The sequence below is a fragment of the Dermochelys coriacea genome, chromosome 24 (genome assembly GCF_009764565.3).
Source record: "Dermochelys coriacea isolate rDerCor1 chromosome 24, rDerCor1.pri.v4, whole genome shotgun sequence".
Classification (NCBI taxonomy): domain Eukaryota; kingdom Metazoa; phylum Chordata; order Testudines; family Dermochelyidae; genus Dermochelys; species Dermochelys coriacea.
The window spans coordinates 5842121-5868786 of record NC_050091.1 but is presented as its reverse complement, the minus strand read 5'-3'; the positions used below and the strand labels follow the sequence as shown (position 1 = coordinate 5868786).

The 26666-nt window shown below is 46.7% G+C and overlaps 1 protein-coding gene across 2 annotated transcripts in view; it reads left to right on the top strand.

Moving 5' to 3' along the window:
• The first annotated feature begins 419 nt into the window (after positions 1–419).
• LOC119847555 (nuclear receptor subfamily 2 group F member 5) overlaps positions 420–26666 on the top strand; it is a 33492-nt gene continuing 7245 nt past the window's right edge. Inside the window, exons 1-2 of one of the 2 annotated variants that reach the window (XM_038382406.2) lie at positions 420–862; positions 23766–24290. In XM_038382406.2, coding sequence (XP_038238334.1) covers positions 23783–24290 — 508 coding nt within the window. In that variant the 5' untranslated portion in view covers positions 420–862; positions 23766–23782. Of the gene's footprint in view, positions 863–3004; positions 3456–23765; positions 24291–26666 lie in introns of those variants that run through there. The other variant, XM_038382405.2, reaches the window with a different exon arrangement.

Here is a 26666-nt window from a genome sequence, read left to right as displayed (position 1 = left end):
GGCTGTGAGACGTGAGCAATGCAAGGTGGCACTTAGTCCCAGGGGCACGTATTAAGTCACAGCAACAAGCCGCCACCACGGTGTCACTTTCTCTCCCACCGTGTGCCAGACCTCCCTGCCCTCTTGCAAGGGGGACTAAGTGACAGCAGGAAGCGGGACCCTCACCAATGGCGCCTCCACCCCTTTTTAAATCGCTCCCCTCGCCGACTTTACACCCATTGACCAGGGCCAGCCACGCCCACCCACCGCCTCCCGCGGGCTGCACCAATCAGGGCCCTCTGCAACGTTGATTGAGGCAGGGCTCCGCGGCGTTGCAAGGGCTGGTGGCGTCCCCAGCCCCCTCCCCTACTTGGAATGTTGGGCCTTATAAGGAACGTGTCTCCATGGCCACATTGTCAATGAATTCCACTGTCAGAGTTCAGCCGCTCTCCACGTGATCCTCCCAGGGAACATCTTCGGGGGGAGGGGCAAGCGGGGGGGGGGGGAATTGACAAGCAAAAGGGCCATTCTTTCACTTTAAAAGTTGGTGTGTGTTGCGATTTTCCCCCCCCTTCTTCCCCAGCCCCACCTTCCCCCCTCCCCCCCACCCAAAAACCCCTTGCTTCTGTCCAAGGAGGGGGAAGAGAAGACAGAGGAAAATTCAAAAGGTGGAATCTGTCTCCATCTCATTTCAGATCTTGACTTTTATGAGCCTGCAAGTCATACGCAGACACACACACGGGGGGGGGGGGGGAGAGAAAATCTTGTGAAATGTGCGTGTGATTAATAATCTAGCTTTTAAAAGACACAAACCAGCAGCTACACTGTAGAGCATCATCCCCCAAGGCTGAGACAGAAGAGAAAAGACATTGCCTTTCCCAAGGTACAGTACATTTCTTTTAAATGATCTCTCTCTATTTAGCTCTGCTCCCATTGTTTCCCCCCACCCCACTTTTGCCTCTTCTGGACGCGTTTCTTTTCCGATTTACATATTTTGGTACACCTTTACCCCCCTCAAAATAAAATCACTTTAAACAAAATTGCCAGGGTGGTGCAAAGTAGAAAGAAGCCCCTCCGGTTGCCGGCTAGAAATCGAAGCGAGAAGGGAAATATTCCGATTCAGACCAAACAAAACACTCACACCCCGATACTTGCACAGAAGTATTGGCAGATAATCGCGGGTGGGAAAGAGACGCGGGGATAGTCCCTCCTATAAAGGGAAGGAAGAATCGGAGACGGATAAACTCTGCAAAACCCAAGATGATTGAAACGCTGCCTTATTTTGCACGTTATTTTTATTTGTTCCCTTACCCTTTTATGCCCAACTTTTCCGCCTGATCAGAGGCAGTGAAATTGACTAAGGAAACAAAGCGCGGATCCGAGCCTAGTCTGCGAATTTGGTGGGCTATCTGGATTCCCATTTGCATTAACTGAGGACAAGCGAGAAACCATCCGCTCTCCCAATGTACGCAGGATCCCTCGGTGCGTGGGGAGGGCGTGTGGTTTTATCTGAGATCTTGGCGACCGGTTGTGTTTGTAATTAGGGTTCTCTGGGGTGGATTAGGAATTAATCGCTTTTAAATTTGGATGCACGTGAGGGGGACCGGGGGAGAATTTTTTTTTTTTAAAGATCTGTTGCCAACCTGCGCGGTGTGTGTTCGGCCTCTGGCATTTCATTCAGATGGAAGAGAAGCCAGGGTCCAAATTGGCTGAGAGTTTATTGTGAAATACTTAACACTTGGTAGCATTTTGATGGATTTTTTCCCCTCTTCCCCCTTTTCTCCCTTTCTCTGTCTCTCCCCCTCCCCCCCCCCGTACCAGATCCGAAAGGAATCGGAAGTCCCTTGGGAGTTTCTCCGTCCAGCAAAGTTTTGTTGGGGTTGTTTTAATGGGGTGGGAATGACGAGAGCGGTGGATTTTTGGAGTGGCTGAAATGACAATAAAACCCTCCAGGAATCTGGCTTCGTCATTTTAGCTCTCTTCTCCCCCCCCCCTCCCCCCGATTATATTTCTGCTCTTTGCAAATACCAAATCGACATTGCAAATATTAATTATTTGTTATTATAGATACACACCCAGCAGGGAGAGAGAATTTAATCTAAACAAACCTCTCTTCTCCCGTGCCCCCGACGCCAGGACAGAAAGGGGTAAGAGAGGGTATTTTTTAAAAGGAGGTGGTTGTTTCTCTCTCTCTCTCTCTCTCTCTCGGTTGCTGGAGAATTTGGGAGCCACGAAGAAATTGAACGAATTCCATTTCGATCATAGGGGAGAGACTTCAAAATACCACCCCCTTCTTATTGATTCCTTTCCTTGCTGGGTGGATTAACTTTCTTTCTCTCCTCCTCCATCGATTTATCTGCTCCCCCTTCCCTTCTTCCTACCCTCACCCCGATCCTGACTCTCCGGCTCTCCTCCGCCTCTCCTTCCCTTCTTCCCCCATCCCGACTCCTCTCCTCCACCGCTCCTTCCTCCTTCCCCCCATCCCGACTCCTCTCCTCCACCACTCCTTCCTCGCATCCCGAGTTCTCTCCTCCACCTCTCCTTCCTCCTTCCTCGCATCCCTACTCCTCTCTTCCACATCTCCTTCTTCCTTCTCCCCATCCCGAGTCTTCTCCTCTACCGTCCCTTCCTCCCATCCCGAGTTCTCTCCTCCACTACTCCTTCCTCCTTCCCCACATCCCGAGTTCTTTCCTCCATCTCGCCTTCCTCCTTCCCTCGATCCCGAGTTCTCGCCTCCACCACTCCTTCCTCTTTCCCCCCGTCCCGACTCCTCTCCTCCACTGCTCCTTCTTCCTTCTCGTCCCGAGTCTTCTCCTCCACCGCTCCTTCCTCCTTCCCCCATCCCGAGTTCTCGCCTCCATCTCTCCTTCCCCCCGTCCCGACTCCTCTCCTCCACCGCTCCTTCCTCCTTCCCCCATCCCGAGTTCTCGCCTCCATCTCTCCTTCCTCCTTCCCCCGTCCCGACTCCTCTCCTCCATCTCTTCTTCCCCCCGTCCCGACTCCTCTCCTCCATCTCTCCTTCCCCTCATCCTGACTCCTCTCCCCCCCTCCTCCTGCCCCCGCCCCTCCCCCCGCGAGTATGGCCATGGTAGTGAACCCTTGGCAGGAGGAGATCCCCGGGGGCCCGCCCGGCGCCCAGCCCCCTCCGGGCCTGCCGTGCGCTCCGGAGCCGGGGGTGGCCCCTCCGCCGCCGGGCCCCCCGAAGGGCGCGGTGGCCGCGGGCCCGCCGGAGGCGGGGGAGAAAGGGGGCGCCCCGCCGAGCGTGGACTGCATGGTGTGCGGGGACAAGTCCAGCGGGAAGCACTACGGGCAGTTCACCTGCGAGGGCTGCAAGAGCTTCTTCAAGCGCTCGGTGCGCCGCAACCTGAGCTACACCTGCCGCAGCAACCGGGAGTGCCCCATCGACCAGCACCACCGCAACCAGTGCCAGTACTGCCGCCTCAAGAAGTGCCTCAAGGTCGGCATGCGCCGGGAAGGTGAGCGCCCCCCGCCCGGCCCGGCTCGGCTCGGCTCGGCTCGGCCCGGCCCGGCCCTGGCCCCACCGCTCCTTCGCTTTCCAGCCTCGCCTGGCTGCCTCGCCTTTCCTCTGGGGTCTCCCTTTCCGTGCCCCCCCTCCTCTCTGTCTCTCCTGGGGTCCCTTCCGTCTCTCTGACCTCCCTGCCTGTCTTCTCTTTCTTTCTGTTCTTTCTTTTTCTTTCTGTGTTCTCCTCTCTCTGTCTCTGGGTTCCCTTTCTCCGTCTGTCTTCTCTTTCTTTCTGTTCTTCCCTCTCTCTTTTCTTTCTGTCTTTTTCTTTCTGTGGTCTCTTCTCTTCTATCTGTCTCTTCCTGGGTTCCCTTCCCCCTTTCTGCTCTCTCTTTCTCCCTGTCTTTCTTCTCTTTCTTTTTGTTCTCTCTTTTCATCCCTTCTGTGTTTCTCTTTCATTTCTCTCTGGCTCTGTTATCTTGCTTTCTTTTCTCTGGTTTCTTTCGATGTTCCTTCTCTAGTCTCTCTCTCTCTCTCTCTCTCTCTCTCTCTCTCTGTGTTTTCTTTCTGTGTTCTCTGGATCTCTCCCCCCCCCCCCTTTCTTTCTTTCTCAGGAAGAGGAGTGAGAGAGGGGAAAAAAGGAATGCAAAAGGGGAGAAAGGATGAAAGGTTTTCTTTCTCTGGTCATTCCTCTCTCTCATTCCAAGACAGAGAAATGAAAAAGAGAAAGAAAATCTCTCTTTTTAAATTCTTTTTCTTGTATCTTTTCCCGTTCTCACTCTTGAATTTCTTCATGCCTTTCTTTTCTACATCTCTACCATTTTCTCATTCATCCACTTTCTCTTTTCTCACTACTTTCCTTTTCTCTAAATCTTTCTTCCCTTCTGATTCCCTCCTCCTCTCTCTCCATCCCCTTTTCTATTTCCCTAAATGTCTCTCTCCCTCCCCTCTCTCATGACATCTCTCTTTTATTTCTTTCCCTCTATTTTCTCACTCTTTCCTTTCCCATCCTTTCTCTGCTCACTAGACAGGATGCCTACCTCTGCAGAACTGTCTGATCAGCTTTCCTCTCACTGAAGGCAACAGGGTCATGTGTTCCAGGCATCATCCTTCCACTTGACAGTCCTCCTTGCAGGTGCCCTGTGGTTCCCTATGTATTCTCTTCCTTCCTTACTTGCCACCCTGCTGTCTATCCCCCAAAGCCCTAGCCAGGGTTCTTCTTCCTCTCCAGCTGCGAATTTACAGTTGCTACGCTGCTGTCTTAGGGACTAGGAATGTTCTTAGTATCATTCCCATCCCATATACTCCCCCGTGTCAAGAGAATTCCAGATACCATTTCTTAACAGGGATTCTGGTAAAGTGGAAATCCACAGGCTAGAAATGTGTCAGAATTGCTTTTGTTGAGTCCTCAACTCATCTCTGTTTTATTTGCTGCCCTCCTGCATTTCAGACTGGTTTTCCTTTCCTGTTCCATGTAGCTATTTTGTTTTTTAAATGAAGGGCAAACTTCAGATACCTGTTGCAGGGCAAGTATCAGGGAACTTTCATTCAACTGAATTAAGCATTGCACCAGCCCTTGGCTGAAATTTCTGATCTACACAAAATCAGATGGTTTGTCCTTTTTGCCAATCCCAAATTCATCAGCCTCCCCCTTAACATTCCTGCATATTGATTCCCCAGTGTTGTCTACTGTACTTCCCAATTTGGGCCTGAGAAAGTAAAGCCTGGATATTTGTTGATTGTTCTTTAGCAAGAGAAAAGCAGAATCCTTAAAAGGCTAAATTTCCCCAAGTCCCTGTACTTATAGATTACAACAAAAGGATCATGGGAAATAACCCTAATTCATATTTAATTTGACTATCTGATCAGTGAAATTAATCCTTTGAACCAGTGAACCTTTAATTTCTCTTGGGTTTTTAAATAGGGCTTGATTTAGAGAGAGTTTCTCTGCAGAGGTAGGAATTTTCACTGTGCCTATATTCATTTTATTTAGAACAAGGTAGGCAGTGAAAACCAGTAGGAATAGAAATATTCTTTTTTAAAAAATGCATCTGTATGTCTGTAATCGGAATAAAAAAAAAGGGCCAAAGCTGGTTACACTGAATTCACTATCCTTATATTAACCATTATCAGGATTTAAAATTAAACTAGCAGTTAGCAGTAATGTAACATGCATGGTTTCCTCACACAAATCTATTGAGTGGAAACAACAACATACCTGGCATTCAGATAGCATCTTTCATCAGATCTCAAAGCCCTGGAGAAATTTTTTTATTAAGTTACACTCGCGCAAATGTAGGATTGCAGAAAGCATGCAACAGCAAGGGAGTCTCTCAGTATAAGATACACGTATAATAATAATACTCAGTATGTATGATACTTCATTCATAATGCGAACTACCTTCTTTAACTAGTAACAATCAAGAATCCATACAACTTAAATAGGAATCACATTATTTTTGAACCTTTTCGCAAATGATCAGCATTTCAGCCATACTATTAAAGACTTCTCTTGTACATTTAATTTTCTCAGTTAAGGAGTGAGTTGGAAAAAAGTGGTAAAGTTTCTCTCCCATGATGGGACATACTTAAGAAAACATCAAGGCAAATCCCTTCCCTCCCCACTCCCCGGAGTAAGATTTTTCTTTGAAAACTTTGCCCCCTCCCTTTCTGTGAACGTGCCCAGTAATTTGGCTGCAATAATGCATTCATGGCATTTAATCTTCTTTTGGTGAGATGATTACTGCAAATCCTCAATGGATACTAGTAGCAGATCTTAGCAACTCTTGCTACTCTCATTTATTTATATATACTTATATATACACAAGAAAGTTGCTAATAAATTTATTCTGCACAAATGACCATTCAAATCATCAGCATAAAATCCTTATGATTTATCCCTGATCCAGCTGGGAGCTGGGATAGCTCAATCTATTTCCTTCTCTCCTTATTTTCTTTTCTGTTATGAGTGTTAATTTCTTTATTAAGCCCTCTGTCAAATCTGGCAATTAGTTCTTCTCAGATCATGGGCATGGCTTTGAGAAAAGGAAGTTAGAAAGGGGACGGTTTTACCTCTATTATTCCCTTTACTGAGGCCCCTATAACGCATTTGGGTGACATGGTGATAGGCACCCAGCAAAAAGCTATTTTAGAGAGTTTCATGGGGCAAAAGTTCTTGCAATCTGGAACCATATTCACACCCAGAAACCTCTGCCTTAAAAGTCATCTCTTTAAAATAAAATTGATGTTCTAGCGGAGGGCAGGCAGGGACCCCTGGGCTAATGCAAAAAGATGCCTGCAGTCCAAATGCACGCATCTACAGTGGCCAGATTCTCATTGGATGTAAATTGGTACAGCTAGGCTGAAATCAACATGTGCTGAGGATTTTACAAAGTCTTTTTCTTTTTCTTTTTTTTTTTTTGTAAATAGAGAGAGAAGCCAAGTCAGGAAACCCACATAGATAACTTATTGAACTGCTGAACTAAACATGATGTCTGTCATAACCCTACACAGCATTAGGTAGCATAATAAGAAAATTGTTGGCCTGTGTTCATTAACAAACACGTCTTTATAGCCCAAGGTGAGCTTAGATCACTACAATTCTGGTCTACATTTTTTAGTGGTTACTCAACATTTGAAACATCTATGCTGAGAGATTCAAAAGCATTTGTAAACAGCTCTCTTCTCTGTATTCCTTTTGATTTTTTAATATCCATTTTACTTGGAATTTTATACCAGGTAAATATTTACATTGGCGAGTAAGCTTCAACTATTAGGTGAAAATAAACAAAGACATCTATCTATCAAATTACATCTACTTATCTTTTTCTGATTATGTAATGCTACATTATATAATTTGTTCCATACCAATTTAAATTTGGGATAATTTTTTGATTCAAAGGATTTCAAGAGTTGTTTGATTGATTCCCTTGCTTCTATGCAGAACACACACACTCAATTGAAATTATTGAGCGTAGGTTCAGAAATGATATTTTAATTCTTTGCCAGTTATCGTAGTCTGGGAATGATAGCTGGAGAAACCCCACTCAAAAAACAAAAAATCAAATTTCCATCCAAATCCTTAAATGCAATTTACAAAAACTGGGCTCTATGGAAAAATTCTTGAGTGTATTAATGAATTACAAACATAGAATTCAAATTGTATCTTACAAGGGATGTTTCTTATTGCAGCCTTTTTCCTCAGATCAAGAATATTTAAGGGAAATTTAATTACAAATAGACTTGCACAAAGGTTTGGTAGTGAGGGATGATTTCATCTGGAAAGTCATTTAACTTTAAAAAGGGACACATGGAAACAAATAGATTGAACAAGGGCACGGGAACGGTCCAGTATATGTGCTGATTTGCAGAACGTTATGTTTCATTTTTTTTTAGCTTCATCAATATTATTTGATTGGGGTGAATTCACTCTGAGCATAGTGGCATTGAGTGAACTTTCAATAGCTCTATTCCTCAATCCATTTTCCAGCAATAGAATAGTCTGAATTTTTGCTTTTCTGCCCCTCGCACTTGGCATTGGAAACGGGTCACGTTGCGTTCCCCGTAGATTAGGTCTTTTGTTAATTATTATAACGATTAGGAGAAATCCCCTTTCGCCATTTAAACACCTTTGTCACTTTTGGTGCGCAAACGGCTGGCAATCTACTAGCCATCTCACTGAAGTTTAACTGCCCAGTTTAAAGGATTTGCCACCGGGGTCATAAGGAAGGTTTGTTATTGTTAAATGCATTTCTAAAGCATCTGCCCTCACGGTATCTGGCAGATTTTACATGCTCACTAGGCACATTGCATTTATGCAATAATCTACCATGGCGATAATCTACCAAATTTGGCCCAAAATAATGGAAATGTTTCTGTGATTTATTTATTTATTTGTTTGTTTGTTTAATTCCAGAGAGAATAGGAATTTTTTTTCTTTTTAACCAAGCAACCATTTCCTTGGCTTGCTGGCTTCCCCTTTGCAGCATTGTGCATCAGGGCCCGAAAGTGAAATTGACTAGAAACAAGGGACACTGGCAGGTCACTGCCCCAAAAAAGTAAATTAGAATGTCACAATTCTCTCTAGTTTACAAATAATCGAGGGAGTAGAATTTTAAAAAGTGCAGGGCATCTATTAAGATGCACTGGTGGAAACCTGGATGGTTTAGGTAGGTTCCTAAATGGGAACTGAGCTCTTTTGAAAAGTTGGTCTGTAAAGGTGAGTAATATTAGGGAAGAGAGAGAGGGGGCATTTATTTTAAAAATAAGTTCGATTTTTTAAATTTGAGTGTCTATGTAGCCCTTTGATTTTTTTCAAAGCCATCTGTTTTTTTTTCAATAATACAGGAATTATTTTAGGCATAAAAAATCAGCAATATTTTGGGTGGTCACCAGTATTTTCCTAGCAATCACCAAAGATTAGAAACAATTCCCTCAGGGCCTAGGAAATACACGGCAGAGAAATCACCTCTTTTTCACTTCTTAGATATCTCTTCTTTGAATTATTGCTATTACTAATTGCTGTAGCCCCCTAAATTTACATGGTATTTCACGACAAAGAGAAAGGTGCCTTCCTTGTTCTGAAGAGTTTCTGATCAATAGAGACAGAGCCATGTTTTGTTTTCTAAGTGAACTCCCCCACTCCCCATCTACTTATGTAGAGATTCTGCCTAGATTCTGATCTGAGTTGCACTACTGGTGTAAATCCACTGCTGAACTCAACTCCTGATTTAGGCTGGTGTCATTTGGATCAGAATCTGCATTTTTTTTCTTTCCCTGTGTGGAAGAAGCTGTCCACAAAATATTGCTCTCCATGGGACATGTATTTTCTCAGCCAGCGTGTTGATAACTGGGCTTACCCTTACTGCTGAGACATGGGTGGATTTTTAAACTGTTAATACTACAGCTGCAAACAAATCAATTATGAGACTCTTTGGTACTCGTGGAAGGTAGACGGTTAATAGAACTCTGATGTACCCTGGTATTGCATGTCCCGTACCTCCCAGGAATGTTGTTAGGCTTAATTTGTTAATGTCTGTGAGGTCCTTTTAGGTGCAAGGTCTTATAGTGGATTTAGGCATTTCTTCAGCTGGTCTAAGCTGTCATGGTTCCATTGAGCTATCACAATTGACACCAGTGGCAGATCTGCGTCATAGTATAACAGTGTATGCATTATTATTATTATTCTATGAAATCCCCAGACAGTGAGACTTTGGCAAGGGGAAGCAGCCTTCTAAACTGAGGGACAGATTTTCAGCGGGTGTATATTGTCATCACTCCGTTGACTTCAATGCCAGTAGTGGTCAGCCTCTCTTTCTGATGTTACATATTGACAGTTTACATTGACTGACCATCGGGCCCCTGAGTGACTAAACTTCCCTTGTCGCCTGTTAGCTGGTTGGAAAAACCCAGCACTAGGAATCCTTTCACACGCAAAGACAGCTATTGACCACAGGTCTCGGGCCCCTGAAATGCAAAGGCAACTCTAATTCACTTGAGCAACGTCACTGATTTACATAGGACTGCTTGTGGAAGTAAAGGTTGGGAGATCAGGCCCCTTGTTTTTGAGGCAGCGGTGGTAGAGAAACCACTCATGTTTTCATTAAACAAAGCCCCTCTCCCCCCCCCGCATTACTCTCATGGCTTTATGGGGAAGCATGCCTGGCACAACATGACTGGACTGCACATGCTTAGAGCAAAAACCCGTTTACAGTGCAGCAGAAGGAAAGACACTGGTTGTTTTTAGTCGGTTCCAATTCCATCTCGTCTCTCTCTCTCTCCAGTTCTGTCTTTTGTCTATCCAGTGAAACCTGTATCCTCCCCAATTTCTAAGATCCGCAGTGCCTCAGCAACTAGTATCTAATGAACTGTAGTTGTTCTCTGCTACAGAAGAGTTTTCGGAGGTGTGTACATCATTTTTTGTACATAAAAAAAGAACAAATCCTTTCTATTTTTTCCACCTAACTTCACAGCATTAGGTGCAACAGCTAGCTGGAACCACAGCCTGTGCTGTAGTTCACTGAAAGGAGCCAATGGGTTGTCCAGGGAGACTTGTCCGAATCAGGCCTGTGAAACTGCGTCTTTCATCACTGGCATGCCCTCCGTGTGCATTCTCGGGCTAAGACGGTTAGGGGGTGATTTTCTACCAGTATAGTCGTCCCAATGCAATCCCTAGTGGAGACCAGTACCAAGGTGCCTTTTACCAATGTGGTCTATGCCCCATCCCTTATGGTGGTATACCAGTATAATCGTGTCCATGTTATGGGGGCTTCGCATGGGGATAGCTATTCCGTGTTCAGATAATCCCATATTCTGGTACAAGAGTGGGATTTTTCAGTTCAGTTTAACCCCCTTTCCCAAGGGATGTGAACTAAACCAAAACAAGGCCTTCAGATACTGGAGGAAAAGTTCTCACCTGCTTTAGGTCAGGGCTACTCTAGGAACACTAGAGTATACTAGATGGGCAAAGCCCTCCTAGTGTGGACCAGCAAAATAGTATCTCTTAGTCCAATCGAAACAAGCGATACTGATTAAAAACTCAGCATTGCTACACCAGGGGCTTGTGCCAGCTTGGGTCTGTCGGTCAGGGATCATGCCTCTGTGACTGACACAGCTATCCTGGAAGAAGTCTGTAGCCTAGACCTGACCTGACCTTAGGTTATACTGAAATAAACTTTCCCATGAAGACAAAACTGTTGAGTAAGTGAAAGCCGCGTCCACCCATTCTGCCTTGGTTGCTTTTTCTATCCACTTAGCACCGATGTAATGATAGCACGAGGACAGGGGCCCAACAGAAAAGCAAGCACCTACTTCTTTGGTGTTTTCCACTAATATAAAACCAGCTTCCAGCTTTTCAGGCCCTTACTGGTTTTTGACGTTTGTTGCTGGGATGCGGAACAGGCTGGCCTAGAACAAGAAAAATCCCCCATCTCCTTTACTTGCCCATAGAGCTGCACGACCAAATCGGTTTCTTTTGAATGCAGAAATCTAAACTATGAGTGCTAAAGTCAAATGGCTCCCTCTAAACTCCTCCCTAGTTCTAAACTCCATCTCTACCAAGTCACGGAAACAAATTCCCTTCCCCACCCCCATTTTTCTGATGGTTTGCATGATCATTTGCTAAATATATCGCAATCTGATTGGTTCCTCTGTCAGCAGCAGCAGGGGCTTTGTCCCATATTCCCCCCCACCCCTTTTCACACATACATAAACACCTCCCTCTAGGAATTTCACAAATACATTATTACCCCCACTCCAAATCCCAGACCCACAGAGTCAAGATTCTCCTGCACCTTCTGCAGCTGTACACCCCAAAGTAAAGTGGGCATGAGAATCAATCAGTGCCAGCTGATGGTGGCCTCGAAAGTTTTCCGTGATCCAAGTCCTGGGTTCTATCTTTTCAGTTAAATCTAGGGCTGGTGGAAACCTTCCCCAACCCCTCCAAAATGCAGATGCAGGTTGACCAAGACGTTGCGTGAATTCGTCTCACGTTTGTCCAATTCTTTTGGCCGAAAAACAAAGAAAAATAATCGAAAAGTTTCGGTTTGATGCTTTTGAAATTAAACGTTTCAATTTGAAGTGACTTATTGTTTTGAAATTTACTTTTGAATTTGACCCAAAATTCCTTTCAGAATGGCCAGTGAACCAAAATCTCAATTATTCTCACAGCTCTTTTAATTAATACACCAAAAAATGGAAGACTCTATTGACCCCACTTTTCCAATATGCCTAGCAATGGAGAGTGAAAAACACCTAGGTTTTATCCTGGCAGATCAGAGCAGGTTTTGGCTTTCAGACAGCATTCCAAATGAGACATGAGCAAAATTAATCAATTTGATCCAGACCAGAGGGCAAAAAAAAAAAGTCTGGATCAGAGTCTCATCTAGTTTAATGGAGTTCCTTTGAGCTATGCTGATTTACACCAGCTGAGCATCTGGCCCTTGTCCACCAGACTGGGGCTATTTGATGCTCAGCGGAAGAAGGACAAACATTTGTTTTGTGATAAGCCTGGCGTGTGGATAAGTCAGGGAGGGAAACCCTCCGCGTATTCTCAAAGATGCAACATGTCTGAGCATCCCCGGCTGGTGCGATTGGGATGAAACATGTTGTTTGTTCTTTGGGGAACAGCGGAACAAACACAACAATTGTTTTGGCCAAAGAAACAACCAGGATTGAAGCGTCTGCGTTACAGCAACCCTGCTCGTTATGGCGGGATGTCACATTTGCAGTTCTTGCATGGAGGCTCCATCAGAGTCAGGTGCTACCTAAGGACTGGCTCTTCACAAGAGCTTAGCTCCCATATAGCCAACAAAATAATCCAGAGAGCCCAGCACCACAAATGTTGCATTCTTTGGAAAATCTGGCCTTTACTGAGTTGCCTAAATAGCAGTCAAGGTCTTTGAAAAACTGAGCCACATGTGTACCTTAGGGAAGATGTCTGAGCTAATTGTTAGAGCAGGAAGTGGGGGTCAGGACACCTGGCTTCTGTTCCCAGCTTTGGGAGGAGAGTGGAGTCTAGTGGTTAGAGTCAGGACTCCTGGGTTCTATTCCGAGTGCTACCACAGATATGCTCTGCAACTGGTTGCAAGTTATTTCCTCTCTGTGCTTCAGTTTACCTGCTTGTGCAATGAGTAGACAGCTCCCTGCCTTGTGGAATGGTGTAGGAAGGCGGCATTTGTATTTAGGGGATGCTTTGGGTGCGTCGGAGGAAAGGTGCTAGCAGAGATTGCTCTAAAGAGCCACTGTACAGCGCTAGAGTGGGGGTTAAACCTTACGTCAGGCAATAGATACCGGTTGTTTGGGGGGGGGGGGGGGAGAGGCTGAATTTCCCCATCCCAGCTGTTTTAGCTCTCAGGTCCCCAGGAACCCCTTTCAGTCGTTCCTTTCCGGCAGGATAGATTAGCTAACCCAGCTTTGCAAAATATGCTCTGCGCCCACTCACCTAGGTGGGTGGGTCGGAGCTAGTTTATTGACAAATTAGCAAAGTCTCACTAATTTTTCCATCATTGGTGGAAAGGTGGATGAGCCGATCTTATGCCTGTGCTGGTATGTTGATTTTTTTTTTTTTATTTGCAAGGCCGAGCTCATTGAACTAGTGTCTTGGCTCCCACATGCTAATAGGAAGGGCAGATGCACAAAACAGCCATCCATGCACTGTTATAGCTGCCTGCCCTGCTATCTGTTGCATAGGGACATTTCACAGTCATGCATGTGTGATGGTTTCCCTCTTGGCCAATGCACTGGGGATCAAACTGGGGACCTTCTCCACAGCTAAAACCAGGAGCTGCTGCAGCTCGAGCTAAAACTCCATGGCAAGGAGTGAGAATTCAGATCCTCAGTAGATCAGGATCTATTACAGGAGCTGGGCCATATTTTTCAGTCAAATAGTTTATTCACTGCAAAATGCAGTTTCGGGTCAATGAAACTATTGCAAATCTGGGTCGAATTCAGCAAATAGTTCCAGCCAGGAAAAACTAAATAGAAAATGGCTGTTTACAATTTCAAGCTGACATTTCATTTGGAAATTTAGCTAGATTTATTTTAAATGAACAAACAAGGATTTAAAAAAAACCCAGAAAATAAAATGCAAATTTTTCTTTTTCTGGTCAAATACAATGATAAATAATAACAGATAGTTAGCGGGGAAATGACAAGCTGCGAATTTTGGCCGCAGATCCAAAGCCAAAGGGTGTTTTGGATCGAGGGGTACCCCGTGTCTTGTGGTTTCTCTTTGCCCAGTAATCCAAGTGGACGGCTCCCTGTGAGTTCAGTAGCAGTGAATGAAACAAAATTTTGGTGAGGAAAAAAATGAAAATGTTTGTTTCCAATTGACAGGAAACTAATTTTTTTCTGGAATTTTTGGTTTGGCTACCAAACCAAAGACTCCATTGCCTGTCATACACGCTCCCCAGTGGGTTACACATGTACTGTCTTAGCCCTCTGCCATCCTTTGCTAAACTTCCCCCCTGCTTTGCTATAGGGCCAGTAGCTGCATCTGGGCATCATATTTAGCCCTCCAGCAACCTGCTGCTCTGCACGAGACGGGGGATAGGGTTCTACCTGTACAACAAGGCCCAGATTTGCACTCTTCAACTGGAGTGTTTAAGACCAAATGGCCTGATCCTGAGGTCACCTGTCATACTAACAGGTGTTTGGGGTGCGCTCACGTTTGGTCAGTGGCATATTCCATGCATGTCTCCTTCACCGTTTAATGCACGGCCGGGCAATGACAACCACAGCCAGGTGGGAGGCAGTTTCCTGCCTTTTGAGTCAGTTCAGCTGCAGCCTGTGAAGCTGCCCCATCAAATTAAACCGATCACATCAAGCCATCACAGGACCCACTGGTGCTACAGCTGCTGGATTCCTGCGTCCAGTTGTGGTGCGCATCATTCAAGAAGAGTGTTGATCAGCTGGAGAGGGAGCCAAGAGGAACCATGAGAAAATCTGCCTTAGAGTGACAGACTCAAGGGGCTCAATCCATTTTGCTTAAGAAAGAGCAGGTGAGCTGATTACCGTCTGTATGTACGTACGAGAAGGGCAAATATTTAATAACAGGCTCTTCCATGTAGCAGAGAAAGGTATGTTGTGATCCAATGGCTGGACATTGAAGCGAGATAAATACAGACGAGAAATAAGGTGTACGTTTTTAATAGCGAGTGTCATTAAGCACTGGGCCAATGTCCCAAGGATCATGACAGAGTCTCCATCACTGACAATTTTGAAATCAAAATTGGCTGGTTTTCTAAATGCTCTGCTCTAGGGATTATTGTGGGGAAGTTCTCTGGCCTGGGCTATACAGGAGGTCAGGCTAGCTGATCACCACAGTCCTTGGAATCTATCACTCAGATCCACCCAGCTAGCTACAGGGGCAGCAGAATTCAATACGACATGCAGCAGACAAGGCTGCTGTGTTTGCTATTGCAGGCTGTTTTAGCCACCGTGCTGCAGCTGGACTCATGGGGCCCCGTCTGCTCAGATCTCTATGGCAAGAGAAACCGTAAAGCACAGAGCATCTCCAGATCCAAGACACCCTTCAGCTTTGGATCTGGAGCCAAAAATCTATGGCGTGCGTCATTGCTCTGCTATGATTCGGATGTCATTGTCTCCTGGTAGTACCTACCAGCCCTAGGCATGGAACCAGAAACCTGAAACCCATTGTGCTAGGTGACATCCATTTTTTATTGCTATTAGGTGCATTACGGTACTGCCTAGGTGCCCCAAGTCATGGACCAGGACCTCATTGTGCTATGGACTGTAGATTTGTATTGCTATTAGGTGTATTATGGTAGCATCGAGGAGCCCCCATCTTGGACTGTACAAGGGGACGAACCGACCACTCTCACTAATTCAGTATTGCGGATCCAAAGGGTTCAGAAATCAGGAGTCAGGGCCACACTAAAAATGAGGTTATTTTATAAAATGTCATGATTTTTAAGCCAATCAACCTTGGGGTTCTTTTTGTTTGCTTCTTCTTTCTTTGAGCCTTTCAGGGGTCAGGTTTCCAGCCCTTTCTTCACAGCCACAGGGACTGGACTATTTGGGTTTTTTGCTTGTTTATAATGAAAGCTGAGATTCTCCCATGATTCCGGGAGCTGGGACCCGGAGAACAACAACAAAGATCAGTGGGACTGTTCCCCACCCTCCCTCCAATTACTCAACAAAACGAAAAAGTGCGTCACTGACGAAGTGAGGCCAATTCGTGCCCCACCCCTTCGACTCCACCTGCTCGGTGTCTTTTAGAGGGTACGTAGATGATGGGAAAGGAGGCGTTGTGCATAGTGCACTGACCTAGGATGCAGGAGACCCAACTGAGCTCTGCCATTGGTCTACTGGATGACCAGGGGCAAATCGCGGCCCCTCTCTGTGCCTCAGTTTCCCCATCAATAAAATGGGGACAATGCTTCTGACCTCCTTTTATAAAGCACTGTGAGATCCACTGGTGATAGAGCCAGGAGGGGTGGTTGTTATTATCTGTGCTTTCCTAAAAGACATGATTTAGTTCAAGAACAGCCGTTGGACTTGAAGCAGGAATTAGTTCAGGGAAGTCCTATGGCCCCCTACTATGCAGAAAGCCAGACTAGATGATCACAGTGGTCCCTTTTGGCCTTCCTCCCTGTGGATCTTTGTCTATACAGCACCCAACACAATGGGGCCTCAATCCTTATCAGAGGCGCTGGGCAAAAAGTTTATTCTCCTACTGTTTTAAGCCTGCCTATGGTACTTACCTGGCCCCCATCTCCATTGTATCTGAGCATTTCACACTGCATTTGCCCTCACAACCCCTCTAAAGATTTTTTTTTTCAGTCAGCAATTTTTATTTTTTGGAATTTCAACTTTTCCTCCTGATTCAAGATGGGAAAAAATTCCAAAATCTCAGCCATTTTCCCAGCATGGGAAAATCATTTGCCAGAAGCTGAGAATGGGTGACAAGGGATGGATCACTTGGTGATTACCTGTTCTGTTCATTCCCTCTGAAGCACCTGGCTTTGGCCACTGTCAGAAGACAGGATGGACCTTTGGTCTGACCCCGTCTGGCCGTTCTTAAGCTTTTATTTCCCATCCAGCTCTACTTGTAACTTTAACTATAGAAACATTAATAACAACAAGAATTCCTAATGAAAGCGACCATTTATAAAGAGCTTGTCAGCTGTGGATCGCTATAGCAAACAGCTCCTGCACCAATGGTCTTCAGCTGCAGGTTTGTGACCTGTGCCCATATGGTTTCTAAAGAAAGATTCAGCTGCTTAGCGAAAGCATCATCAGTGATTTGCAGAGCTTCGAGATGGCAGGGGAGAATTTCTTCCTAGCAAACAGGGAGCCCAGGCTGCTGTCTAGGGAGCAGAGCGGGCGCTAAGACACTTGGGTTCTAGTCCTGCTCCTGGAAGGGAAGGTGGTAAAAGCGGGCAGCTAGGAGTCAGGGCTTCCTATCGCTGTCCCTAATGTGTGTGATTAGAACATGCCATTGCTGTGCCTTAGTCTCCCTATCTGTAATACATCACCATGACATTGTACAGATTAATACTCAGACATTATTTATGACTGGGTCCCAAACCCATTGACGTCAGTGGTCTCAGGCCCTTAGAGGGCAGCAGCGATAGAAATGCCAAGTGTTATCACAGTGTCAAATATTTTCACCTTCCTATTGCCAAGGAACGACTTACTCAGGAGAAGCCTTTTTCATTCACAAACCTCTTTGCCCAGGTTACCCTCCCACCCCACTCACCTGCACTTGACTCATGGGTGGAGCCTGATACTGTTAAAACCAAACCCCAGAATGGGCGGGAGGGGGCATTTGCGCCTCTCCTAGGATGAAACCATGTGCCCCACTCAATATCACAGCATCGCACCCCCCCGTTTAGTGCTGTAAATGGTCAAATTGCTGCAAGGGGGGGGCAGGAATTGGCCACCATCGCTGAAGTAGCTCCTACAGGCCCGGAGATCACGGCCCCCATTATGCCAGATGCCGCACAGACACAGGGAGAGGCAGCCAGCCCCGACCCCAAAGAGCTCATGATCTAACTCCAGTGGTTCTCAACCTATTTACCATCGTGGGCCGCATCCAATACTACCTGTATGGCCCTTAGGAGGTCACATGGGCCACAGCTGTCTGCTGATTGGGCCGCAAGCGGCCCGGGGGTCTCAGGTGGAGAACCACTGAACTAGACAAAAGGTGGAAGGAGACTCAGAAGCGACTCAGCCAGGGTTCACAGCCATCACAAGTAGAACCTAGATCTCCTGAGCCCCACACCGGTACCTTACCTGCTGTCCTACGTTGCCTCCTTTAAAGCACCGCATCATAGTAGCATCCAACCACGGTGGATGCTGCAGTTCTCCGGCCGCTAGATTCTTTGAATCCTGGCAAACTCGCCCGATTAAGAGGCAAAGGCAGGCTCTCTTAATTGCTACGTGCCGCGTGGGATTTCAAAGCCACATCCACAAGGCCTGTCTCCTCTGCCCCTCTTTTCATTTCTCTCGTATTCCATCTCTCTCTCTTTTTGTCACACCCACTCTGGCACAGACGGAAATCGCCCTGGGTTTGAGTCTCCCTTCGCTCGCACCAGTGCCGTCTCCTGGTGCCACTGTGCTCATTTCAGCGGAGTCACTCCTGATTTGTGCCAGTGTAAATGAGAAGGGCACTGGGCCCATTTTCTTCCTCCTCCTCAACCTGGTCCTTTTAGTCTCTTTCAGTGAAACAAACAAGTCCACTGCATCCTTTTTCCTTCTAACCCCGTCCTTGCCCCACCCTGCTGATATTAAAGGGAATCCCACATGCATGTTGCACTGGGAAAGGGGGCCCCACCATATAGAGCGTGGCTTACCTAGCTCAGCCCCAGCAGGGGCTTAAAGCGAGATGCCCAAGGGCTCACATGAGAGCACCCTGGCACACCTCACGCCTTCCACTGAGTTATAGGGAACTAAGGCAGAGGACTCCTGGCTTTAGAACTGCGCCATCCAGATAGGAGAGCAGTGGCTAACGCCTCGTGTTAAATACTCTCCATATGCCAAGTTCTGTCTCATGCAGTCCCCACGGACTGCGTTGGGTGGATGCCTCCGGGCTGCCCAGATGGACTGATGTTCCCTGCTCCCCACCCTTCCCCGGATGCGTCCTCAGAGTGATTGGCCCGGAGATGACGGCCAATGCTAGTGCCAATTGACAAGCCCCGGGAGCTCCAAGTCCTCTCTCTGCACAGCTGGGGAAGCAGCAGGGTGAGCTTCCCCGTGTACAGGGTCTTGACCCTGCCTCTGGGGTGAGAGGAGAGTTCAGCCTCATTGGCCAAGGCAGTGCTTGGCCTCCATGCTGTGGCTGCCAGTGAGGTAGGTTAGAGCCTGAGACCCGGCAAACTCTTTCCACCAATGGGAAGTGCCTTTGGGCTGCAAGTGAAGCCGGGAATCAGGATCTGATCCTACAAAGCCTCACTCCCAAGAGTAAGTGTGCCCAGGATCAGACCGTTCCCCCACATTGCAGAATCTTACACCCCCTCCCAACTGGCAGGTCATTTTATTTTAGTCGGTTTCGTCTTTATCTGGGAGAGAAAGTCCCATTTTAGAGTCTGAATTCAAGGGGAACAAAGAGGGCCTGATTCTGATCCTGTTTACACCAGTTTTACAAAGCAGAGTGACTTCAATGGAATCACTCCCCATTTACACTGGCGTTACTGAGATCAGAGTCTGGCTCCGGAAGTGGAGCTAAACCTGGGTTTGCTACCTGCGTGAGCCTCCTGGCTTCTTTAGCAATACCAAGCACAGAATCTCTTGAACCTGTTCTCCTTAGCCCTGTGTCCCGTGTGGTCAGCGTCATTGGCGCAAATGAGCTACTAAATTAGAACAGCAGCTTTTTACCCCACTTTGCGTGCACTGATGTAAACGTCTGCAGAGAATCAGGACTTCCCGATTCTGGTCCTAGCCAACAACCGCGGATTGCGGGTTTTAAGATCACAAAGCAAATAACAGAAGCCCCCCAAAATTAGCTGAATCTTGCATTAGGCCCAAATCCAAATTTTGAAGCTCTGTGGAACGCAATACACTTAACGTCACCGGTTCTGCTCTAGGGGTTCATGTGTCTCTTCCATTTCTTGACCGTGCCACCCGCTGTTTCCCCACCAACACTGTGATTCAAAAGCGGCTCTAAGCAGGGAATAAGGCCCAGCAAACAGGAGAAGAGGGGGAAAGATTTACAAAACTTGATCTGCTTACGCAATCAGAGCACTGGTTGTGTTTTCATTTCAGCCTAAACAGGTTTTTAATTTAGACCCTTCCCCTGCAGTGCTGGAAATAGAGTTGGGCGAGGCTATGCTTCTGAAACATTTTTTTGACTGCACAGTGCAGATTTTGGTCGACCGCTTCACGGATTTGTGTCGATTGCGGTGAATTGTTTTGGTTAAAACAAACTGGTGAAAAAGTCAAAATGTTTCATTTTTTGACCTTTTGGTAACGCAACGTTTCCATTTTTCAGATTTTTACTTAAAAAGGCAAACCCATTCTTAAAAAGGTAGCAATCGAAAGGAAACATTTTGGTTCGGGTCAAACGAAACATTTTGTTCAATCTGAAAAGAATTTTTTTCTGAATTGCTGAAAAATTTCATTTTCGTGTCAAACTAAAACAATTCCCCCTCCTCTCCCCCGAACTTTTCAGACCTGCCAGCAAACCAAAAGACCTGTCGTACACAGATCTAGCTGGAATCTCAAAGCCAAGATCCTTGGGCTACCCTGTAGGGGTATTTGAGAGTGAAACTGACTAGTAACAAATAAAGTTAAATTGACCAGTGTCGCTCTATCTAGCTCAGGGTTTTACACGGCCACGCATCATCGCAATATCTGGGCACATTCCATTTAAAATCTATAGCAAGAGCAAAATCTCCTAGTGGATTTCATGGAGTCTCTGGCACTTTTCCCTTTTAGGGGTCAAAACTCTGCTTGGGGCAGGGTGCTTTTAGGGGTTGGAGTTTTTTAGATTTTATTAATTTCCTCTTTTTGTTTTGGTTTGTATGTGTTTAGGTGCAGACAGGGTGTCTGTGTTGGTTCAGGGTAGATGGTGTGTCTGCACTGAGATTCAGGGACAGACAGGGTGTCAGTATTACGGGTAGATGGGATGTCTGTGTTGGGGTTCAGGAGTAGACGGGGTGTCAGTGTTGCAAGTGTGAAGAGGCAGCGCTAAGACAGTTAGCCTCTGGATTTGACTGATCTCCCCAGGGAGTTTGTTCCATAGCCAGATTCTCGCCCTCCCCGCCCCCCTCCATTACAGTATAATGTTCCTGTGAGAGCTGGGAGAAATGCCAGAAAATAAAACAGGATCAATGTTGAAAAGTAAATTTAATTTTAAAAGTTCTTTCAGTCTGAATCATCTCAGGTCTTAGTCAACAAAAGATTTTTTTTGTCTCCTGTAGAAGGAGCCTAGTTCTCCATTTGCCCTACACCTTGTGCAGTCATTTCTGCTAGTGCAATGCCAGTGTGAAACTCTGCCATTCTGGTGTAGTAGCACTTTGCACCAGCGGCAATGACAGCAGGGCAGTGGAGAATCCGAGTTTTAAATGTTTATTGCTAGCAAACCATCTAGAAGGCAGTGTGGCTGAGTGTATGGAAGACAGGGCCCTCAGCAGCGCTGGGTTCTGTTCCTAGCTCTGCAACTGGCCTGGGTGGGTGACCGTGGGCAAGTCACTGCCTTGCTCTGTGCCTCAGTTTCCCCATCTGCAAAATGGGAATAATGCTATTGATCCTCCTTTGAGAAGCACTTGGAGACCTATGGATGAAAAGTGCCGTATAACAGCTAGGGATGATGATGATAATAATAATAATAATAATGATTAAACCCCAGGCTTCAGGGTTCAAACGAAGCTCTAACTATTAAGAATCAGGATGAGACCTTCATGGGGGCAGATTTTCACACTTCTGCCTTCTACAGGATTCTATACCTTCCTCTAAAGCCGCAGGTGCTGGGCTAGATGGACCTCGGGTCTGATGCAGTCTGGCAATGCCTGTGTTCCTAATCAGACAAGATTTGCTTTTTTGCTTTTCTAATGAACCCGCCAGTCTGGACCCAGCTCTCCCCCCAGGCCAGTGTCAATCTGGAGCAACTCCAAGGAAGCCCACAGAGGTATACTGCTGTGGCCAGACTCAGCCGTTCTCATTTTCCTAGGGGCAGCAGCAGGGAATGCTAGACTGGGGTGGTGCCCTGAACTCAGAGCTTGGGCAATAAAGATCAACGGCCACGTTTATGGCAGTGGCACCTGCAGGCCCCAGAGGCCTCAGCAGGGACTGTGCATGCTCAACACTCTTGAAAAAACTCAGACCTTAAACACAGGAACCCTGAGTCCCCCTGGCCTGGTATCCTGCCTCCGAAAGCATCTGGGGCTAGATGCCTCAGAAGACACCCCCTAGTGGACACCGGCGGAATAACATACTCCTGGAGGAAGTTCCTTCCTGACCGCATTTGGGAGTGGCTAGCTCATGCCCTGAAGCAGGAGAGTTTATCGCCCTTATAAATTTAACACCATCTAAACCAGGTATAAATCTACCCACCTCAGCAGTCAGATTTTCTCCCCCACTGTGGTTCTTACCATCTGCGTGACCTTTTCTTTTCTCCCTCTAGACTCATATGATTGATTAATTGCTTTTAATAAGTTGATTTCTCCCTGACTCCACTCTCTTTTGATCGGAGGCCTGGCCTGTTTCAGAAAGACGCGTCGTGCCTATGCCAGGGTTATTAAATCTCACCCCTCAGGGCACAGAGGATTCAGAGATCGCTGAAATCTCACGACACGAATGCCTGAGACATTGCGAAGGTTGTAGGAACGGGCCTCTGATTATACAGGGTTTCAGCCACCTCATTATTACCTGCCCTTGGCAGCTTGGGCCCAAATCTCACAAGCTTCCCCACTGAACACAAACTCCCGAATCCTAAACTAGAGCTGGTTGGGAACTTCCCGGCCAAACAATTTGCATCGGAAAATGCTGAGGGAGGAAAATGCCCATTACCTCCAGGGACAGGAGCTTGGCCCCATGACTTGGCGGACCCCACAGCTAAAAAGCAGGGAACATGCTGGAGAAAAGAGACCTTAGACAAAGCAGAGAAGATTTAGTCTGACTTTTTAGGAAGCTTTGGTTGATCCCTAGTAAATGGAAACCAAGATGTCACTCGTCTTCCCTCTCCCAGCCCCCTTTCCCTCCCAGCCCAGTCCTTTACTTTGCTGTTCTTTTGCCTATTTTCTGATTATTTTGTGGGGGAGGGAATAAATACGGAAAATTCCAAGAGAGTGACCCACCTCAGGTAGCCAGGTGGGAAGGGAGCTCATCTGAGATGTGGGAGACCAAGGTCTGAGTCCCTGGCCTTACTTTCCAGCCAGCCCTGCCCTAAGTGTCATCTGCATCTTGGCCCCCTCCCCCAGTTGCTCTTCATTCAAAGCCCATTTAATTCCCCCACAACCCAATGATTCTTTCTTTCTTTATTGGTATTAGATTAGAGGCCCACGGCCAAGATCAGAATCCCAGCTAGATGCCTCTGCCCCAAAGAGCTTCTAATCCAGATAGGCAAGGTGGTTAAAGGGTGGGTGAGGGAAACAGAGCGGAGAAGCAATTTGCCTGGTCCAGGACAGTCAGAAGGCCCAATTCTTTGATGGGGAGTCATTGCAGCCTTGGTGTCTTGCAAGTCCCCAGAGAAGGGAAGTGATTTGGCTCCGATCAAGGGCAGAACTGGGATTAGAACCAAGTTACCCGAGTCTCAGGCCAGGTGGCTACAGATAGAACCAGAGCACCTCTGCTAGTCCCCTGCTTTCCCTGCCACTGTTCCTATGGTGATCCCGTCTCCTCCCTTCCCTCCCACCCACCGCAGCCGTACAACGGGGACGCATGGCCCACACGCAGACCAGCCCCGGCCAGTATCTGCTGAACAACGGAGACCCGTACAACGGCCACTCCTACCTGACCGGCTTCATCTCCCTGCTGCTGAGGGCTGAGCCCTATCCAACCTCCCGCTATGGGGCCCAGTGCCTGCAGTCCAACATCATGGGCATCGAGAACATCTGTGAGCTGGCCGCCCGCCTGCTCTTCAGCGCCATCGAGTGGGCCAAGAACATCCCCTTCTTCCCCGACTTCCAGCTCTCCGACCAGGTGTCCCTGCTGCGCATGACCTGGAGCGAGCTCTTCGTGCTCAATGCTGCCCAGTGCTCTATGCCACTGCACGTGGCCCCGCTGCTGGCGGCCGCTGGCCTCCACGCCTCGCCCATGTCGGCCGACCGGGTGGTGGCCTTCATGGACCACATCCGGGTCTTCCAGGAGCAGGTGGAGAAGCTCAAGGCCCTGCACGTCGACTCGGCGGAGTACTCCTGCCTCAAAGCCATTGCTCTTTTCACGCCAGGTGAGTGGGGCTCCGGGGCGGGGCTGGGGCAGATCTCTCCCTGCATTGGTGATTCCTGTCTCAAGCCCTTCCCCTTGTTCGCACCAGGTGAGTTGCAGCAAGGGGCAGGGACGGGGCTAGAGCAGGTGACCTGTGTCTTTGAAAGCTGTCACCTTGTGCATGAAAGGTGCGTGGTGCTGTGGGACGGGGCAAGTCTGTCTCCTGTTTGTAGTTGCCTCCTCCCTATCCTTAGGGCTGGTGACAAATCTTTCATTGTGGCTTTCAGCACAAATTTTTCACCTCGTTTGACATTTTCTCAATGGGATCCCTTGCCTTTTGGCTTTGAGGGGTGTCTCCTCTGTCCCGTCACCTCCAGGGAGAGAACAGGGCGGGGGCAGGAAAGGTGGAAAAAATGTTCATTTCTGTTTTCAGTGTCAGGATTTTCCTTGGCTGGTGACGTTCACCTTGTTTGGCCACATTTGTTTCACTTTCGCCTGCTAGAGCAAAATGCTGGTGCTCTTTAGGGTTTTCAGGATCACAAGAGAATTGCATCAAAAAAAGTCATGAAATGTTTCCATTAATATCGGGTTTTGTTAAATCTTTTTAAAACACAAGCCTAATTTGTGGAGGTTGGAACTAAATTGACAGTGCGGTGTTGCCAATGCTCTTGATTTTATCGTGAGTCTCACGATTTTTGCTAGTTTTCTTAAAACCCCAGCTCCTGGACTCCTGTAACTATGTGAGACTCTTTGCTTTATTCTTTCTCAGCTTTTCTTTTGTCGTAGCAGAAAAAAAGATTGGAAACCATGACCTCTAAAGGGTAAAAAGCCCCAAAAGACAAAAACCAAAGCACAAATGGTGAATGCAAAGAAACCCAAATGAATTCTCTTTAAAAAAAATCTTATTTTGAAGCCAATTTCATGATTGGGTGGGGGGAATCTGACTCATGATTTTTGGACACATGGGGTTCTAACAGTCTTTCTAAAGGTGAACTTCAAAGCAAAAAAAAAAAAAAAGAGTTAAACCCTGATTTGTGTGTTCAGTGTCCCATCTCCATGGATTAGGCCATGAGCTGCTTCCAGCAGTGAAATCAGCTTTAGTTCATTTATCTCAATCCTTCCTCCAGATTTTCAGAAGAATTTAACATCCAGCAGCTCTCATTGAGGCACCTAAACACCAATAAAGGGGCCAGATTTCCAAGACTGTGCTGAGCACCCAGTAGCTTGTATTGTTCTCTATGGAAACTACTGGATTATAATTCTCAATAGGCGCTGCTGGTTGCAGAGTCTGTTTGAAAATCTGGCTCTTGGTAGTTTCTGGCTTAATTAACATTCATCAGGCGGAATTTTAAGACACACAATTTATTTGATGAAAAAACAGCAATTCGTCGAAACCCAAATTGTTCTCAAAATGGGGTCAGTTTCAATGAACCTCCCAACTTAGGGTGACCAGATAGCAACTGTGAAAAAACGGGACAGGGGGTGGGGGTGGGAGGGGTAATAGGCGCCTATATAAGAAAAAATCCCCCCAAATGGGACTGTCCCTATAAAAACGGGACATCTGGTCATCCTATCTCAACTCAAACAATTACTAGGGAAAGAAACCGATGAGATTGTCAAAATATTTCATTTCTGACATTTGCAAAACCAAAAAGAGTCCGTTTTCCAAGACGAAACAATTGTTTATTTTGAAATGTTTTAATAAAAAGGTTGGCCCGGAAATAAAACATTTCAAAATGATCAAAGGAAAATGTTTCAACCGACCTGACCCAATTTCTCCCCCGCCCCATACTTTTGGTTTGCAAACATTTTTGAGATTTCGATTTTACATCCTGATTCAGGGTATGCAATTTTTTTTTTTAAACTCAAAAATTTGCATGGGTCAGGAAAACTCTTTCTGGCCCCGCTGTGAGAATAGGATGGATTACAGATAATACCATGGCTTTGGGCATGCTTCATTGCCCTGCATCTTGCGCAGTTATTTAGACTGATGCACAGTGAATGCAGACCACTACTGTTCTGACCTGGGAGCCTCTTACGCTCACTTTGCACTGATGAATGTTTTCTCAGGGGCCTTAATCCAAACAGGAATCCAGGGTTTAGCTCTGGTTTCCTCTTCACTAGGCGACTCTCCTTGAACTCGGAGGTTTGCCCCTTGCGGAGCCTGCAGCAAAGTCACTGTGCTGGACTTGTGACATCGGCTGTTGCCGGCGCAGTAGGTTGTGATGTCACAAGCACTGAGGGGTATGACTTCACTGCAATGCTGCCCGGGAGAACCAGGAGTGCGGCTTGGCGTGCAAAGAGGAGCAGTCGTTAGAAAAAACGACTACCCACAGCAGCACAAGAAGGCAGTGGTGGGTGGGGGTGGGAGCGTTTCCTTGTTCTGATTTTCCACGCT